Source organism: Pholis gunnellus (assembly GCF_910591455.1).
Source record: "Pholis gunnellus genome assembly, chromosome: 13".
Lineage (NCBI taxonomy): Eukaryota > Metazoa > Chordata > Actinopteri > Perciformes > Pholidae > Pholis > Pholis gunnellus.
The window spans coordinates 17,786,793-17,804,744 of NC_136540.1; the positions used below are offsets into that span (position 1 = coordinate 17,786,793).

At 41.1% G+C, this 17,952-nt stretch overlaps 2 protein-coding genes across 2 annotated transcripts; both read right to left on the reverse strand.

Moving 5' to 3' along the window:
- Window positions 1–1,261: 1,261 nt before the first annotated feature.
- gng3 (guanine nucleotide binding protein (G protein), gamma 3) lies at window positions 1,262–2,617 on the reverse strand (the record flags this gene model as incomplete). The annotated part of the gene is made up of 2 exons (XM_079172323.1): window positions 1,262–1,390; window positions 2,519–2,617. The coding sequence occupies 2 exons, from the start codon at window positions 2,615–2,617 to the stop codon at window positions 1,262–1,264; spliced, it is 228 nt and encodes a 75-aa protein (XP_079028449.1).
- An 11,615-nt stretch (window positions 2,618–14,232) lies between these two features.
- LOC306704789 (dual specificity protein phosphatase 10) lies at window positions 14,233–16,840 on the reverse strand (the record flags this gene model as incomplete). The annotated part of the gene is made up of 3 exons (XM_079171307.1): window positions 14,233–14,498; window positions 15,106–15,408; window positions 15,877–16,840. 3 exons carry the CDS (start codon window positions 16,838–16,840, stop codon window positions 14,233–14,235), a joined length of 1,533 nt encoding a protein of 510 aa, XP_079027433.1.
- Window positions 16,841–17,952: the final 1,112 nt, after the last annotated feature.

A 17,952-nucleotide genomic window follows, 5' to 3' on the forward strand; every position in this document is an offset into this window, starting at 1 on the left:
CAAAGTGACACCTTTCAAATGAAAAAGTCATTCACATGAGTGAGCAGAGACGTGAGACTGAAGGACCCCTCTGCTCTGGAGAACCTCAGACCTGATGACGTACGCCATTCTTTAAAAGTACATTTTAACTGCTTGTATTTATCTTTTGCCTCAAAGAAATATGAAACTGTTCATTTCAATCAAATATCTGACTTAGCTTTAATGGCATGGATTATATGTCCTTAACCCCTGGAATGTTGTTAATATTTTAGGGGGGGGGGGGGTCAATTGAACTATAAAATCTTGATTTGACAGTGATCAGATGCTGAGAATCGTTGCTTACCTTTCACAGTAGCACCTACGCATACACATACACACCCACGCTACAGCAACAGCATAGAAATGAGCAAAATGCTAAAATCGTACTAAAACCTCGAACTACATTGAATCGATGATTATACTCCGGTCATAAACAGCTGTTGTCCTAAACTGCCAAAACAGGAAAGTGGATGAGGAATACAAAACATGTTGACGACAGATGGGACGTCGCTCTGAAGGACAAATTCAGCTGTTGGAGGGAGAATGAAGACCTCCGCCTGTAAGTAAAGCACGTCTAATCTGAAGAAGAGTGTTATTACCTCCGCCTACAAGTAATCACCACACGGGAAGTACTTCACCACCGGACATAGGCTTTGTTTTCTTCTTTCTTCTCACTTGCCAGATCTCAAATGTATAGACCGTTTTTGTGAGGAGAACTGACCGCCCTGACCTATCAGAGCAGCATCTGAGACATGTAGCACCACCACAACCCAAAGACCCAGTGTGGCAATTTAGCCTCCCAGTTAAACGAGTCTAATGCTGCAGAATCCATACGAGTCTGTTCCCATTAAGACACTCGATGATCAAATCTCTTCTTTTTGGCAGTTACCTGTAATATCGATGAGCATGAAATGTGTTGAACATTTAACAGATGATAGCTGTTTCTTACATTTATTGTTTTTCATAATGATAACTCTGACTCTTTTCTGATTGCTTTCAGGTTTTGTTTCAAGTTTTTTTTCTTCTTCTTCTTCCCCTCTAACACTGAGACGGACGTCAGCAGTTAAAGAATTTAGTTTGAGACATTTTGTAGTTGATTACGTGTACTGTACATCGGCAGCTTTTATGCAAGGTTACTATAGTACATTGATGTCTTATTCAGATCAGAAGTACATGTACACACTGTACATACATGTACATACTGTACAGTTGTACCGTCAATCACAACAATCCCTGATTGGTCTCAAAGAAGAGCGCAGAAGAATTTCTTCTCCCTGTAAGGGTTCTCTGAGGTGGGCACGGGGGTGATGAGCGGGTCGTCACAGGAGTGTGCGTCGCAGTACGCCATCAGGTCGGCGGCTGCCTTTGATACCTGGAGATGAGGATGCTCAGATTCAGGGCGGGTCATGAACATGAATGCATTATTCTCTCAGGATCTGGATTTAGAAATTAAAAAGTTCTCTAAACAGTTTATTGCGGGTCATACAGATTTGGCAGAGTTCATATAAAAGATCTGTTTTAAAACCCTCATGAAGATCAGTGGTGTGTTGTCTTGTAATCTCCCAGTTTTCATTTTATCCCCATCTTTTGTTCCTGTCTGAGGTCCACGCGTGTCATTATATACAGTGTGTAGTCGTAATAATATCTTAAAGTAAGGACACCATTTACAACCCCTCACCACATCATGTTACAGTCTTGGCTTTAAAGCCTTGGTCTCAATGTTTTAGTGTCTTTTATTGACGGCTCAGATTTGGCTAATGAAGATTAAACCTATTGTATCAAATGTTTCTCTACCAAAGCAGAGCATTTTCTTATGTCTGGATGAGAAAATGCAAATGGCTATACTACTATAAATAATACTAAACAGAATGAGCGAGTGAAATATCGATTCATTTGAAGAAAACCGGATGTTTGCAGTTACAAAGGTATCACAGTAGAGCAGAGAACACAGGCGTAATCGAGCATGAGCACAAACACAGGCAGTGACACAATACAGAATCAATAACAGTAGAGTTTGAGTGGAAAATATGGACATCAGTACATAACTAATTGGATTTACTTAGAAATGTAGCAGTTGTAGAAAATAAAAGTGTACAAAGAAAACATCTAGTTTTGCTTTATACATTTACAGAACATCTAAAACATGTTAAAGGTCCATATTAATTGCTTGATATGTACTGGGTCTTGTAAAGTCTTGGAGTTAAGAGAAGGAAGCACGTCTTCCTCACTGCAAAAGATGCTTCATCGTTCTGAACACTGCTGGTTCAAACTTTCTTCTTTTTCCCTCATATATATATATATATATATATATATATATGTGTGGATCATTGTTTTTAACTAGGAAAGAAGCCTCTGCACGGTGTTTTTGATGCCATTAGGAACATGACAGAAGCCAATAACATTTGTAAACTCTCCACTCCATCTTTTTTTAACAATGTACTTGACTTGCTGTAACATAGGAACACTTCAGATTTCAGTGAAAAAGTAAAGCTTTTCTTACCTTTATCCTGCAAAAACTAGCCTCTATCTTCAGTTGCTCCACCAGCTTCCTGGCTTGGCCGACACTCATGCCGCTGTTCACTGGGGTGTCTCCTTTCATCCTGGCCACAAACGCAGCAACAGTTAAGCTTCATGGATGGAAATACCTTCTGTACATCTTTGCATTTGTTTGTTGAAGTGTTGGAATAAATAGTTCTCCTCTAGCCCTGCTTCTCCAGGAATGATTGATCCAAATATCCTAAATACTATTCGTCACTTTGACTATAATATTTCCTACTCACACACAGAGGGTTATTGATTGCAAAGTTAGCTTTTTCAATATGAGTGTAGGTGGTGGATCAAATGAAGTACACTCTATGTGATAACTAAGATCTTTAAGATAAATACAACGTACAATACTACGTCATATAATAAAAGCTGTACGCAACAATTATGATATGCATTGCTTGTTTATACATCTTGGCAGCCTTGGCTGCAGAGCAAGCAAGATAGCATGAAACAAGTCAGTTATTGAGTATAAATATCGATCAACATTGTGTCGTAAAATTGGCTCATCTGATACACCATTTCATCTTATAGTGCAACAAAAGCACATAGTACATTCTATCAAATGCAAAAGAAACATGTTAGCTGGGCCAAACGGTCAGATTCATTCACCATGGCCAACAGATGCTCGCACTAACCACACATCAAATGTAGAATGAAATAAGCACTGCAGCCATAGACATTTATGAAATTATGAATAAATGTGCAAATGACACAGATGTAAAAGGAATCAAGCAGGATGGATTGTCAACAGGGGGCAAAAAAGCAGCGCAGCAAAGGAGCGAATCTATTTGAACCATTCTGGACCTTTCTCCATTGTCTTTTTTCCTTCCATCTCCATCCACCCCCTTTTCTCCTTACCCGTATTGTAGTCCTCTTCAGGTGCAATCTTCCCCCCTCGTCTCTCTCTTTTTTCCTCCCTTTTTCTGCCTCTCTGTGACCCTCTGTAAGCTTTCGTTTGCTGGTATCAGTGTAGCCGGACCCCACCCCTCACTGACAACAGCCTGGATGGTACCCTGCTCTATACAGCCCAGTGCACTGCAATCCATCCACAATGAGCACTAGGTTTGTGGTGGATGGATAGGATCACCCCCTCGGCAGTCAGTGGTACCTGCCAGACAGAGGGAGGGGGGTGAAACCATTGGTGAGGGTTTTATTATGAGGGTGGATCGTACCATATCTGTGCCGAGGCAATTGGGGCCAACTGATATCTCTCAAGTTTCAATCTCTCAGAGGGAATAGGATGGTCTGTGTGGTGTGTGGTTTTTGTTGTTAGTGCTAACATATTATATAAAGCTTGAGATGTGAACTCAAGTGACCTGACTCATTATGTGTCTCTCTGCCTTTTGTGATGCCTTCCCTCTCCTCTGTTGCTATGGGGACTGCTACAGTCTGGTTTAGTGGTTTACATCACTGTCAAAATTGTGAAAATCTTGCGGGTATTCACTGTGTATGTGATAGCATACAGATGAGAAGAATACCTGATTTCTTGAATGCTTTACTAACACAAAGAAAATGAATTGTCTTTGAGGGATAAGCAGAGTCGACGTCTTTTCGTCAGATACTCTTATGACGCTCTCAGACCAAAGACCCTGTAGAGGAGAGAGCTGCATGAGCATTACGCCTCAACAGCTCTGTCTCGGTCGTAACGCTATTTGAGTGAATATAAATCATTTGTACAACTGTAACTGTCAAATAGAGATTGTTTTTACAAAAGTACATCGCACTTATTGTGATATCTATCTACATCGTGGAGATTCAGTCTCGAAAACTGTAAGACGCCATCTTTGCTAGGCCAGCGTTTCCTTAATGGCGCTGTGAGCATGTCCCTTGCTTGTGTTTTTTCGATAGTGACCTCTCTCTTTATTGTACTATCTCTGAGAGCGACGAGGCAGTTTCTCGTTCTTGCTTGTTTGACCTTAGTGCTTGCCGTCGTACAGTTGTGGCTTTGTATTTAGTGGTGGGTTTTATTGAGAACATTTGACAAACTTTTACAAATCAAGCAACGTTTTTTGCTTTATTTTCATTTTGAGGAATTAAACATAATCTTATAATAAATACAGTTATAATAATGTAACAAGAAGAGTTTATTAAAATCACGACAAGGTGTTTGGTGAATCCAGTAAACATATCTAAATTAGAGATAAACCTTTGATTATTATTTTCTTTCTTTCATTTCTTTCATTTCTATTTTACTTTTTCGTGGATGTAGCTGATCTTAACACAGTTTAGAAGTTATTAATGGTGCTATCCAGTAATACTGTTTGTTAGAGATTGATTGTAACTCCTGTGAATTTTACTAAAAGATGAAAAACATGTAATTTATTTGTGCAAATGAAAAAAAAAATTTCCAGCATGATGTAAAGATCAGAGAGCAAAGCGCTGCACACACACACTGTCCATACTCTGCTTGATCTCAACATGTTTTCTTTTTATTGTGTTGAACTGACCGATTTCAATCTTGATCACCTTGCCAGTGACTGCAGATGAACTTCTTGATGGCAGAGTGAACAGCAGTATAATATATGGATTCATAAATTATGGCCGCAGTTTGAGGACTCCATCTGCTGGATGGTGCTGGCAGGTTTGACGGCATCACTGATCTGCGAAGACCACATTCACAACAAGCCTGCTCCCTTATGGACCAGCTGGGAGATATGGGAACCCCCCAGCTTCTTCTAAGGTACATAGTGAAATCTAATTATTAATAGTAACTTGGTTTACAGAAAGAGCAGACAATGATACAAGATAGTTCAATTTACAGAACATTTAAGGAAGGTCATCAAGTATGAATCCCATGAGACTCAAGGGAACCGTACCTTCTTCTGGAGCAAATCTCAAGTGATGATTAGCAGGTGTCAAAAACAGGATGCTCTGAAAAAGGGACTTTTTACAAATCAGTTGCAGTTTGATGTTGAGGTAGAACGTCGTAGATTTTGTAGCAACTTGGAACCAAGTTGCACCTATGATACTTTGATAATGGTTCATAACCATAACCGTTCGTTGTCTATTTCACCTAAAGAACAGTCAAATATGATCATAAGAATCTATCAATTTATTGTATTTTACCCCGTATTTAGCATTTACACTCAGTATATAAACAATTAGTAAATGCTTTTAACAAACTATAATGTAGCTGCAAACAGATATAAAGTATTTTATTTCAAGTGTTTGTGAATGCATTTGTCAACAACTATATATCTCCTCTGATGAACAAACCAGTGGATACACATTTGATGAATGCCTAATAACACAATATAGCATATCTGTAATAATTTATAATGACATGTTGAGAGTTTGACAGAAAGAAAATCTAACTCAAGGTCCACTTAGTAGCTTTTCTGGAGCTTTCAACCGCATCTTAAAGTCCTCTTCGTGATAGTTTGCTCTATTGTCACAGTTAAAACTAGTTGACAGTTCTGGAAAAAGAAAGAATGTAAGTCTCTTAAATTTGGTTATTGATACATTAGTGAAACTTCTTAAGAAACATCATTTCAGATGATTACGAATATGTTTTATTTGTCATTCATTTGTTTTTAGTACATTGTGGATGCTTCATGGATTATAGTTGTTGACATTATTAATAGCCTATTAAAAACATCTTTATTTCTGCATACAACTAGGCTACAGTGTGTTATAAACCTTTATATACTGCTATATTGTGACTTGCAGAAAGGTAAATGCTCTCCATCTGTACATAGTATCTCAGTTTCTAAATGAACTGACAGCAACAGAATAATCATGATTTATCCTGTGGCTGTTTGAATAGCAGCTATCAACTGTCACTCGCTTTCAGTATTGTTTTTTTAGGACATTTCTTTCATGCATTCTTCTGCTGAGCAGGTTGATCTACTGCAGCAATTTATAAACTGGTTTCAGGGAACACATGTAGTTTAAACCCACATTCATTAATTCAGCAGGGACTGCCAGAGACCAGTTTTAATCCTTGTGATTAATTTTTTTGGTCCTGGCACACGCTCTGAGGAACAGTGGCAGCAGGCACAAATCAGGACATGACTGCCAGGCTCGCGTCTAAAACACTCCCCAGATGGTCCACGAGACCTCCTGTTTCTTCTCTGCAGGTCTGGTGTAATTAGTGTGGGTGCATGCCATCCAGCAAATAAGTCATTTCATAATGATGACAATAATATCACGGTTAAAAGTGTAAATGGTAAAACAAATGAGCTTTGGAACCCTCTTTATTATATTGTTAAAAGAAAGGTCAACTCTACATGTCTTTCCAAAATAAGAGTGCAAAATGCTTTATACATCAATCCAGTGATGTTTTCAACAAACAAAACCAGTTTGAATCATTAACTCACTTGTATGTTTAATTATCTATTATGCTATAAATATTACAATTAATTAACACTTAGAGCTATGTCTATGTCTTTTTCCTTAATTAATAATCCTAATTAAGTTGAAGTTAATTACTGTCATGGCACACTGGAGACCTCAACGCTGAGGAACAGCCTCACTTGATTTCTCGCTGACTTGATTCAAAAAAAGAAAAGCTTTATTCTGTGACGCAGATACAAATCTAAACATTTTGGTAAATTTGACAGACTTTAGTGACTAGAAAGTTTGATTTGTCTCGTACAGTAAATGGAGAACGAGACCGTGAAGCTCTCTTGTTATCCTCCTGTTTAACGCTGTCGGATTATCACTGCCCTCTCGATCAAACTGCTGCTTTAAATATGACTTGCGTGACCCGGTTAACACGTTTGTGACATTTTGATTGCAATCCATGCAGCGGATAGTGCAGTTCTCAGCCTCGAGGTTGATGTCAATACATATTGGACCGATGTCGATTTTCATTTCAACCCATTTGGGCCATTGATTCCTTGATTGGCTTTCAGACACTGAAATGCTGGACGGGTTTCAAGCTCAATGGTAAAGGTGTTGATATTGAAGCACAAAATGCATGATGCATTATGCGTGTGACTCTGAGCGTTAATGACTGACGACCAGAGGGCTTTTCACAGCTGCTGCATCTCAATATTGTCCAGAATCGAACCACAGTAAAACGTCCACTACGATGACCAATCATTCAGGAGTGGCTGATGAGCTCTTCTGTAAACGACTATGCGTTGATTGTTCAGTAAACGGATGATGACAGACACATTTCTTTTAAATAAATGAAATGAAGAAATGATTTACACCATACGCTGTGTTAGAGATGAAAAGTGAAGGGATCACCAAAGTTATTACAGTTCATCCTGAGGGGAACATGAACGTCTGTGCCAAACTTTAATTGCAATCCATCCAATAGTTGTTTCATTTCACACAAAACCACAAATGTGAACCTCAGTGTGGCGCTAGAGGAAAAAGTCAGGGGATCAACAGAGTATGCATTGTTAATCCTCTGAGGACCATGAATGTCTGTACAAACTGTCATGGTAATCCATCCAATAGTTGTTGAGATAATTAAATCTGGACCAAAGTGGTGGATCGATACAGGCAGAGCGACATTGCCGTCCCTCGAGCAACGCCCCTAGCATGGCTAAAAATGAGAGGAATAAACAGGAAAACTGGAGATTACCACTTGCACTGGGATTTTCAAATAAGAGATTGAGGAGTCATTATGAAATACAAGTATGGTCCTCACAGTTGCATGCAGTCAGTACGGTCCTGCCTCTCACTGCTCATGCTTTTTATTCACAGTAATTATTGACAGGCAGTGAGTTTGCTTTAACCTCTCTCACTGATCGATCCGCCCCGGGTGCTCAATCACACAGCTGTGAATCCAAAAGCAGCTCTTATGTCATGATGGGCAAAGCAGATCTGGGTGGGGTGATCATCTGAATCATCAATTGCAACTGGCCGTTTGTATTGACGGCAATGTAACTGCTCAATACTTTCCAAATAGACACTCCTGACTTCATTCAAAGAGTGCTGGTGATCTGTCGGCAGAGCTAGCGCCGGCCTATCACGGTGCAATGCGTTCATTGGCTGTTTGAGTTCACCAAAGCTTTCAGTGCACTCAGGAAGACGACATGATTAAAAACAAAAGATTCTCAGGAATGATTATTTTCTCAGGTTGTTTTTTTAATGAAAAGAGCCAGTTCCAGTGTGTCTACTAGAAATGAACATGGAGAACAACGTCACAAACCAGCCAGCAGGTTCTGTACTGCACACTTTAGGATGCTACTATGGTCATTTTATTTTATTTTTTTTATCATATTCAGCTATAACCAACAACAAAAAAAAAAGACAAGACAGCAATTAAATCACTTGGTGGGAAAGCTTCACTCATGTAATCAAGGCAGGGACCAGATTAATCAGAGCTGCTGCTAATCAAACATGGAAGACATGGAAGAGAAAGTTCATGTGTGAACTGAGTTTATCCAGAGAGCGCCTCCTCAAACTTCTTTATGCAGCTCGTGTTTCCATGTATTGCACAACTGTTCTGCCTGGCTGGGAGTTTGACGTCATGCCAACAAAGTATAGTCACATCCAAACCGTAATCAATTTCCACACACATCACTTTTCTTGTCATCTACATCCTTGTAACTCCATGGGGTAGATGCTGCTGCTGTCTAAATGAAGAGCTTCTAGACCTCATTCTTCTCTGGGAGGTCATGCATGGAAGGCCTGTGTATATTTGAGATAATAATCTTGACACTGGCTGACTTGCTACAGATTCTCTGAATTGTATTTCAGTATAACTCCACTTGCTGTTTTGCATATTATTTAGTGCTACACAATGATTTAAAGATGCCAGTTTTGGGGCTTTTATGTCTGAGATCGACTCTAGATTCTCAAAGCCCAAGTACGATTAGAATACATTTTGTTGTATAGGGAGGCAAATTAAACTAGGTCCAAACATATTCTAAATGCAGTTGTTCACAAGCTTTAACTTCAGCTAGTTAACCTCAAAGGCAAACATATCAAATACAAAATATCCTAATTCACCTTTCTCTAGACAATGGATGTGGGTTTATTATTATTCTGTATTCCTGAAATTAGGCAAATTGTAATTGTAAGCCATTTCTATTTGAAGTACTTCACATCACATCATACAATGAGATCAATATACATGTGCTGTAGACCGTAGATGCTACTGGATTAAACAGTTTCTTTTGCCGCTCACACCAAAGAATTACTGTAAAAAACCTTGACAAGCAGTTTTACCTTAATGAACGCAAATCAAGTGAAATCTTGCAACTGACACATATGCAGGTCGTATCACAATAATGTTACCATGAGCTGTAAAACTCACAATGACAGCTCTAACGCAGCTTTTGTACATGTTTAAGATGTGTGTTAGTCTAGAAAATGGAAAATAAAGTGTGTACAGCCATGCTGGCGGGCTTAAGCTCTGCTGTGCTTTGAGCTAAATGCTAATGTCAGCATCCTAACATGCCCACAGTTATAATGCCAGCATGTTGATGCTTAGCAGGTATATATTTAACATCTTGATTCAGTTTAGTTTAAATGGCACGCGATACAAATGTGCATTTTGTCAACATTTCAGTTGCAGGATTAATGTTTGAACTCAACAGCTGCAACTGAAGTTAAAAATAAAACTATGACCAAACCGAGCCAACGTTTCTCACAGAATGAACACTGTTGCAAAAAAAAGCAACATCACAGTTTTATTGACCACAGTGAGCGATGACATGGGCTTTTAGAAATGCTTCACTGCTACATTTTACTCTCTTTTCTGTCTGTCATGCATTTGAAGGAAGACCAACAGGAGCGGCTACAGATCCTATTGTTGTGCACACAGTCACTCTGAGATTAACACCGAGGCGGCGCAATAATAAAGCCCGGGTTGAATTGGAACAATGTCAGCAGGGCCTCCGTATTCAAGCCCACTTTGCAACGGTCACCTTTAGCAATATTCACCACTTTGCATCGGCTAAATGTGACGTACAAAATAAAAGTCCTTGTGATATAGCAGCATTGTATTAGTCACAGTGCACCTCAAAGAATTATGAAGAGTATAGTCGGTACATGGAGGTACAAACATTGTCTAAATACAAGGACCAGTTACTACAATATGAAAATATTACATTTGCTTAAGAGAAACAATCCATCATGAAAAGGAAGAGCATCACAGGTTAGATCACATGAGTTTTTGGGTCTCTGGAGGCGGCGGGGTGAAACAGCACAGCATTACAATGATAGTCGTACCTGAAGAGTTCTTACCCCCGTTAGGAAGGGAGGAGGTGATCTGCTTTTTTTTCTTCTCATCATCATCAGTCTTATGAATCAATAGCCTTGAATTCAATATTTGGTACAGGAAATGACACGATGTTTAAAAATGAGCAATAAAGTACAAAGAGGAATATTCAAGTCCCCATAAATAAGCAATGCACGGATATACGTACAATGTTCTCAACAGCTTATCATACAGACTGTAACAACTTTCCTCTTTTCAAATGCAAAACACAAACAGAAGTTTTCTTTTTTTGCACACACTGACACTCACAGAGACACTGGCCCTTCAGTTTGTATGACTTAAAAGAGAAAATGTTCGTGAGCCTTCGATGCGTTTCTTGAGTACAAACGTCTGAGGTCAGCACTGACTCAACTGCACAGCAAGTCCATACAGCCCGGAATTAAATAAATTGCTTCGACAGCCATTTTGCATATAAAGTCCGTATAAAACTCAAGGAGCAATAGCAACAGGCCCTCTTCAAAGGTAAATACTACGCCTACTGTGAGCTGAGCTGGAGAGACTGGAGGAGGGAACAGCATGTTTGGTTGAAGTCTCTCCAGCTGAAATAAAGGCGAGAGGTAAAAACAGGAATGCGGTATGTTGACCCACGTTTGCTGAGGTCTGATAACAGTGACACTGTAGTACTGCAACGCATAGCACGGCTCAAGATCCTTATTGACGCTGCAGAGTTGGAAGATGGCATTCTGTCCAAACAGCCTTTCATACAAAACAAAGATTCATGTAAAAAAAAGAAAAGAAAATAAACTGTAAATACACAGTTACAGTAAGTTTGTATACCCAACACGATGAAGCAGTTTGACTGTAGAAAAATATATAGCCTATATCAAAGTCACTTTGACAGAAAATAAATCCAACAAGCAAAATTCAGGATCATTTTTCAAAGTCATAAATATGATGACAACACGGGAGGACCAGATTACACGAGGCTAAACCGAAGGCATTTTGGTTGTAGAAACTTGGAACAGGGTATTTTGCTCAAATCTGGAAAAAGGGGCAACTGGAATTTGGTTAAAATATTTAAGGAATTAACAACAAATACGTGTGAACTCTTAATTCAGGTGTAAACGTTTGTGTTTAGTCGCGTACACTCAGATTTGGACTTGTCCGGGTGTTTATGGACACACAAGGTAGACCTTCCCCCTTTAACCCTAATGTGTTGTCAAGTGAGTTTTAAACCATAATAGATGTGTGCTGAGCCCCTTAGACTATCCTGAGTGCCCGGGTGTCAGACTGCACAACCATTTATTTCCTCTGTCTAAGAGAAAAGAACAGAAATAAATATAATAATATAATAATTGTCCCCTCTTCCTTCACCTGAATCTTTCTGTCATGTCTGACAATTGATGATATCAAAACAATTATAATTTCATCTACAAATGCTTAAGTCATAAAGTACTGTATACATCAACAGCAGTTTATTTATGTGTATGGCATTAGTTTAGAAAATGTGCAAAATAATTCTCATCCTTTGCTACCAGATTAGAAAACATCAGTTATCCACGAATCACTGATTCTTCCCAAATAGTGAATCAACTGATATAATATGGAGTTTTAACAGGCGGCTATGATGCTTTAAAAAGCTGATTAAACTGCAGATTGTATAATATTGTTTCACACCATTTACAGCTCTATATTTAAGTCTCAATCTGTACTGGCTTTGTATATTATAGTTGATTTTTAGAGCTAGTGTTTTGTTACTGTTTTATAATAACACGATTTTAAACTCAAATTTTTCATATCTTCCTATGTTCCAGAGATGTTTTGTTTTAACCGTAAAGCAGAAAATTGAGCGCGCAGGTAATGTGTATTGAATTGAATAGGACTCAGGCCTGACCTCAAACAATACAGTGAATCAACCTTCTCTAATCAAACTAAAGCCTTCATAATAAAAGCAATGCATAGTCACGAGGGACACAGTTAAGATGTTCAGTAAGGACAATAAGGCAATAGAACAGATAGGGAGTAATGAATATTAACCAATCAGCTATCAGACATCACCATCTCTAAAAAACAGTGATGTTTTTTATTAATTCCTTCACAAAGGTATTAAAATAATTAAATATAAAGTAGGTTTGGCTGATTGTTCATGGTGTAGGTAACAGTTTCTAAATCGGTTCTTGGTTGTCCCTTACTGGTACTGTGGGAAATAACACTTGTAATCTGCCGCAGGATGTCAAATGAAATCAAATATCGGAAATCTAAGGTTACAAAATAAAAGCTTATGCTTTCAAGCAGTTTTTTCAGCTTAACACATAATACATAGTTTGTCTCTATGTTCCCGACCAGACAGATTAAGCAGGATGTTAATTGTGGCCTCTTGTTACTGTGTTGTCTCCAAAAAAATCAAACTATCATGTGCTTTTTAAAAATATTTTCCCAATGAATTAACCATAAAATAAATACTGCACAGCTGGAGAAGGTCTGTTGTTTTTAAAGCACAATATTACAGCAGGACAGTACCTGCCAACACACACCTCCGGTCGAATATACTGTAAATCATAGTGTGCATAAATAAATCTCTGGAAGTACTGTTGAGTTGAGGTTTAAGCTCTGCAGTATGTGTTTATAATGAGCTTATTTCAGTGTATTAACCCATGTATTAAATGTAATTTTTAGTCACACAGATTACTACAGTTATGTTGTGTGTTGTATAACTCTAACCCTGCGAGTGCACAGTATTATTTCACACTTGCAATACTTTTTGTTTTTGCTAATATGCAGGCTGCTTCACTCAACTAAAACCATTCTTACACTTTTCCATGAGCTGTTTGTCCCTTTTTGCGATAAGTTTCCTAGGTTAATGCTGCTCACGTCCCTACTCAGTCCATACCGCAATATTGCACAGTTTCCAAATAGAACAAATATACATGATAATATTAACCAAAAACAGTGACTGCGGTCTGTGTCAGGAATTCTTCTCATCTTTGTCGCAATTCAGTTAGTGATAATGAAACAAATGGATGGAAAGTAAAGTGTGTATTAATAACCTTGTTGCTACATGTGGTGGAAACATCAGAGTGGTGTTGCAGATGATGTTGTACATTACCAGTGAACCTTTTCCATGTTTGCATATCCGTTCAGCATGCATTTATGATTAACGGCAACACAGTCATTGTATTTCTGTTTGTGGCTGTGAATGTAAACGATGGGAACAAAAAGGAAGAGGCGTCCGAAAGAAAAAGAAATTAGATATCTGACAGTGATGTTAGGTCTATACAAAATATTGGCACATTATCTTATAAACAGTATACTGGATGATGATCGTGTTGTCTAAGTGCTACTACTTAAACAAATGAAGCATCCAGTCTTTTGTCTCATGTTTCACAGTATTAAAAGTGCACTAACTGCCAAACCGCACCATTTTCTTCCGATTGTAATATTTGTCATCACGCCGCTCTTCTAAAATGTGCTGCACTCTTTCGATGCCGCTCATCAATGCCGCTTTGTTACCGGCAGTAGCCTTACGCGCTTCCTGACCTTCCTCACACCTGCGTCTCCACACCGTTAAGCTTAGGCATCAGGATACGAGGAGTCACGCCGGAGTTGAGGTCCCTCTCGAACTCCAAAAGCTGGCCCATGAAGTTTAGATTCGGGGACACCACCGGGCGACGACTCCGCACATATTTGTAGGCATCTGTCATTGTCATGAGGGTGTGCTTCATAAGGTAGGCGATGACAATGGTTGCAGAACGGGACACGCCTGCCTGGCAGTGTACCAACACTCCCTGTCCACTCTGATATGCCTCCTCTGTTGAGGAGAACAACAAAACAGATTAAGGACCAAACAGAAACAGAAAGAAGTTAAAACCGGCTCAACGTCGCATGCTGTGAATATAGAAAATATTATCACTGTTTCATCAAAGGGAAGATTTGTCGACCCCATCTCTATCTGAGTAATGAATATAGTGTGAAAACACGCCTGCTTTTTTTTGTTATCTGTCTCTAGGGCGCAGCTGCAAAATCGGTTGTTCTTCTGAATACAGTGACATGACAGTGACGTTGCTGGAGGCAAGAAAGAAACACAGAGTGCTACTTCAGCTTTGGTAGCTTTGGTAGCTGTGGGGCGCAATGCCACTCAAACACTGCCTTGTTCTCTTCGCTTGTGTTTTGTTTCCAGCAGCGAACATGTCATCCCAAAATATGAGTGCGGAGGATGTTATTGACGATGATTTTTACAGCCTACATCATTTTACGGTGTTTTGGCTGACTCAGATATTATGATGAGCTTACAAGCCATTTATTGTCTCAGTTTGTCTGTCTTAACGAACTATTGATGTTCAAATTTGTTTAGATTGAAGATCAATGCAGTCTCTATCTTCTAAATGAACTCACAAAAACAACCAAATGTCTCTCACCAATGAACTCAAAAACCTCCTCAAAGTATTGTCGAAGGTTTTGCTTGCTGTTATCGGTGGCTGGCAGCCTTTTGTAGCGCAGTCCAGAGTTGACGTGGTAGAGGGGCAGGTGTGTGGTCACGTTGACCACGAAGCCGATGTTGAGGCGCAGCAGCAGGTCCAGGTCCTGGGCGTCTCTCTCGTTCCCCAGAAACAGGAAGGGCAGGATGGGACTGACCACGGCGTTCTCCGCATCAGGAGTCATCGCGGTCTCATCGGACAGAGAAGCCGGCAAAGAAGAGGACAGCGGCAGAGAAAGGTGGACTGGAAGATGACGAGACAAAGAGAAAGTGCGTAGAACATTTATTCTGCGGTCTGTGCTGCCACGGAGCAAGAAATGACAAAAATAAGACTTAAAGTGACTAAATCAACAATGAAATCACTGATTCAAAACTGGGTCAAATTAGTCAGAACGCTAATTATCAGTATTATTTGGCCATAAAAGAGGTCTGCTCATTAGCACTTTGATTATTTCATAACTTAGATAAAAATAACTTGCGGAGATCAAGACAAGCTAGATGTTCCCATATGTGGGTGAATCCTTTGAAAAACAGCAGATTATTCAACACCTCAAGGAGGAACGGGCTAAGAGTCATGACAGCATATGCCAAACTCAGACAGGTTGCACATCTCTAACTAAAAACTAACTGATTGCAGTGAAAAATGTGTTACTTCATAGATATTATGAATATTTTACCACTTTCACTTAGGTGAATTGTAAGATATTCTTACTTCTGCTGTTTTCCTCATCTTGCTCTCTGTTCAGGGAGTTGAGGGCCAGGTGAAGGGACTGAGCTGTCGGCAGGGAATGTCCTCCCTCCCTGTCTCTCTGCCAGGGCCTGGGTTTGATGAGTGTGCTCGGGGTGGACGTTGGAGGGGAAAAGTTAACAGGTGACGGTGGAGAGGCAGAGCGGGGAGAGGGGGAGCGTGGATATGCTGCATCTCCGTCCTGCCCCGTTTCTACATCTTCTGCTTTATTCAAGAGCCTCTTCAGTGAGTTCTGGCCTTCGTCACACCCAGATCCTGACCTGCGGCCCATAAAATCAAAAGCAGCCATTTTCCCCTGCTGAAGCCGCCGTCGACCCGCACGGTCTGTAAACTGAGACTGCGCGTATTCCTGGAGGTTCTGACAGTCCAGGACGGCAAGACCTGTTCCGTTACTGCCATTTTGGACCTGGGTTGCACAGGTCTTCCTCACTCCTACTCCCACCCCGGCACAGTGATTCTTTTGGGCTTTAGAATGGGTCATCTTCTTGGCCAGTTCTTCGGGCCAGATAGTACGCACGCTGTAGTCGTCGTCATCGGCTTGGAACATACCCATCTGATGAGCTGCTCCAACACCTCTACCTGGGGGTTTGCCTCTGCGAGGGTTAAATGTCACCACAATGGGGTCGCTGCTACAGTAGCTGCAGGTGGAGCTGCCCGCCTGAGAGGCTTTGGGGTTGCAGCCTGTGACGCAGCTCTGGATCGCCCGGAGAGGGGCCGAGGAGGACAGCGGGGTGCAGGGCAGGCATCCCCCGACCAGTTTTTTGCGAAGGATAGCAGGACTCTCAAAGTTTCTGGCCTCACCAGAGCAGGAGGCACAGCGGAGAGGTTTGAACAGGTTTGCTCGGCAGTCAGACACAGTGCTATTAGAAGAGGAGGTGTTGGAGGTGGAGGTGGTGGAGAGACACCCACCCAGATTTCTCAGGCCCATGTCTTTGCCTCCTTTCTTCACTGCTCCGGCATTATGAACACAGGAGAATGAGGTGGAAGAGCTTCCTCCACCTCCTTGGCAGTTGGCAGAGTGTCCCTTACACCCTCTGCATCTTACCAACCTCCAGCAGCCACAACTGAATGGGTGGGTGCAGTCGATGGTGCAGGTATGGTCAGGGCTCGGGAACCCTCCGGCGTGGGAGGAGCAGGGGGAGAGGGGTAGACCATGAAGAATGTGAGGGCGGAGATCCCTGGTGCGGGACGTGTGCGGCTGGCTGAGTTGCTGAAATGGGCCTGGGACATGGGTGGGTTGGGAGGGAGGGGATGACGGATAGTTTGAATTTAGAATGGCGGCATGGGGCACAGGGACGGAATTTTGGTGGTAGGGCAGACTGTGGCTATTATGGCTTTGATGGGCAGTTCCCAGTTTGGAATTCTTCTTGTGACCTAGAGAGGGAAATTCCTGGTCACTTCTGTTAAGAAAACTAGTGTTTTCCTTTTCACTGCGCAACCTCGGCTGCTGCGCCTGAGCTGGGACGAATTGTAGGTTGCCTCCGGGGGAAGACGACAGCTGACTATGGCGACTTCGCTGTGACTTGTGTTCGGCGCCACCTGGCCTCCCTGCAGTTCCAGTACTTTTCTCACATTGTGCTTGATCCAACTGTGAAGAGACACATTTCCCTCGGCCACCTTTTACAATTCCGCTGCGCCCTAACGAGTTGCTGATTCCTCCTCCCCGTCCTCCTTTGTCCACCGTCACCCTGATATCAATAGTATGTGTATGGGAGGGCAGCCGTGGGGCGAGAGTTACTGTGCCATTGCTATGGCAGTGGCTAGGGATGTGTCTGACACCTGCTGGGACGACAGGTTGATCGCTCTTGAATTTCTGCACACGACAGGGTCTGCGCTTGCATTCCAGAGTCAGAGGTTTACACGAGGGTGCATAGAAATGGGCCTGCGAAGAGTGGAGATGAGGATGGTGTCCATTGGAAGAGGCTGATATCTGAGAGGAGTGCTGCGGGATGGTTTGTGGGGAACCTTCACACAGGGTTATGTTTTTAGGGCGCTGAATGACCACTATACGCTCATCAAGAGGGAGGGGAGGCATCTGGG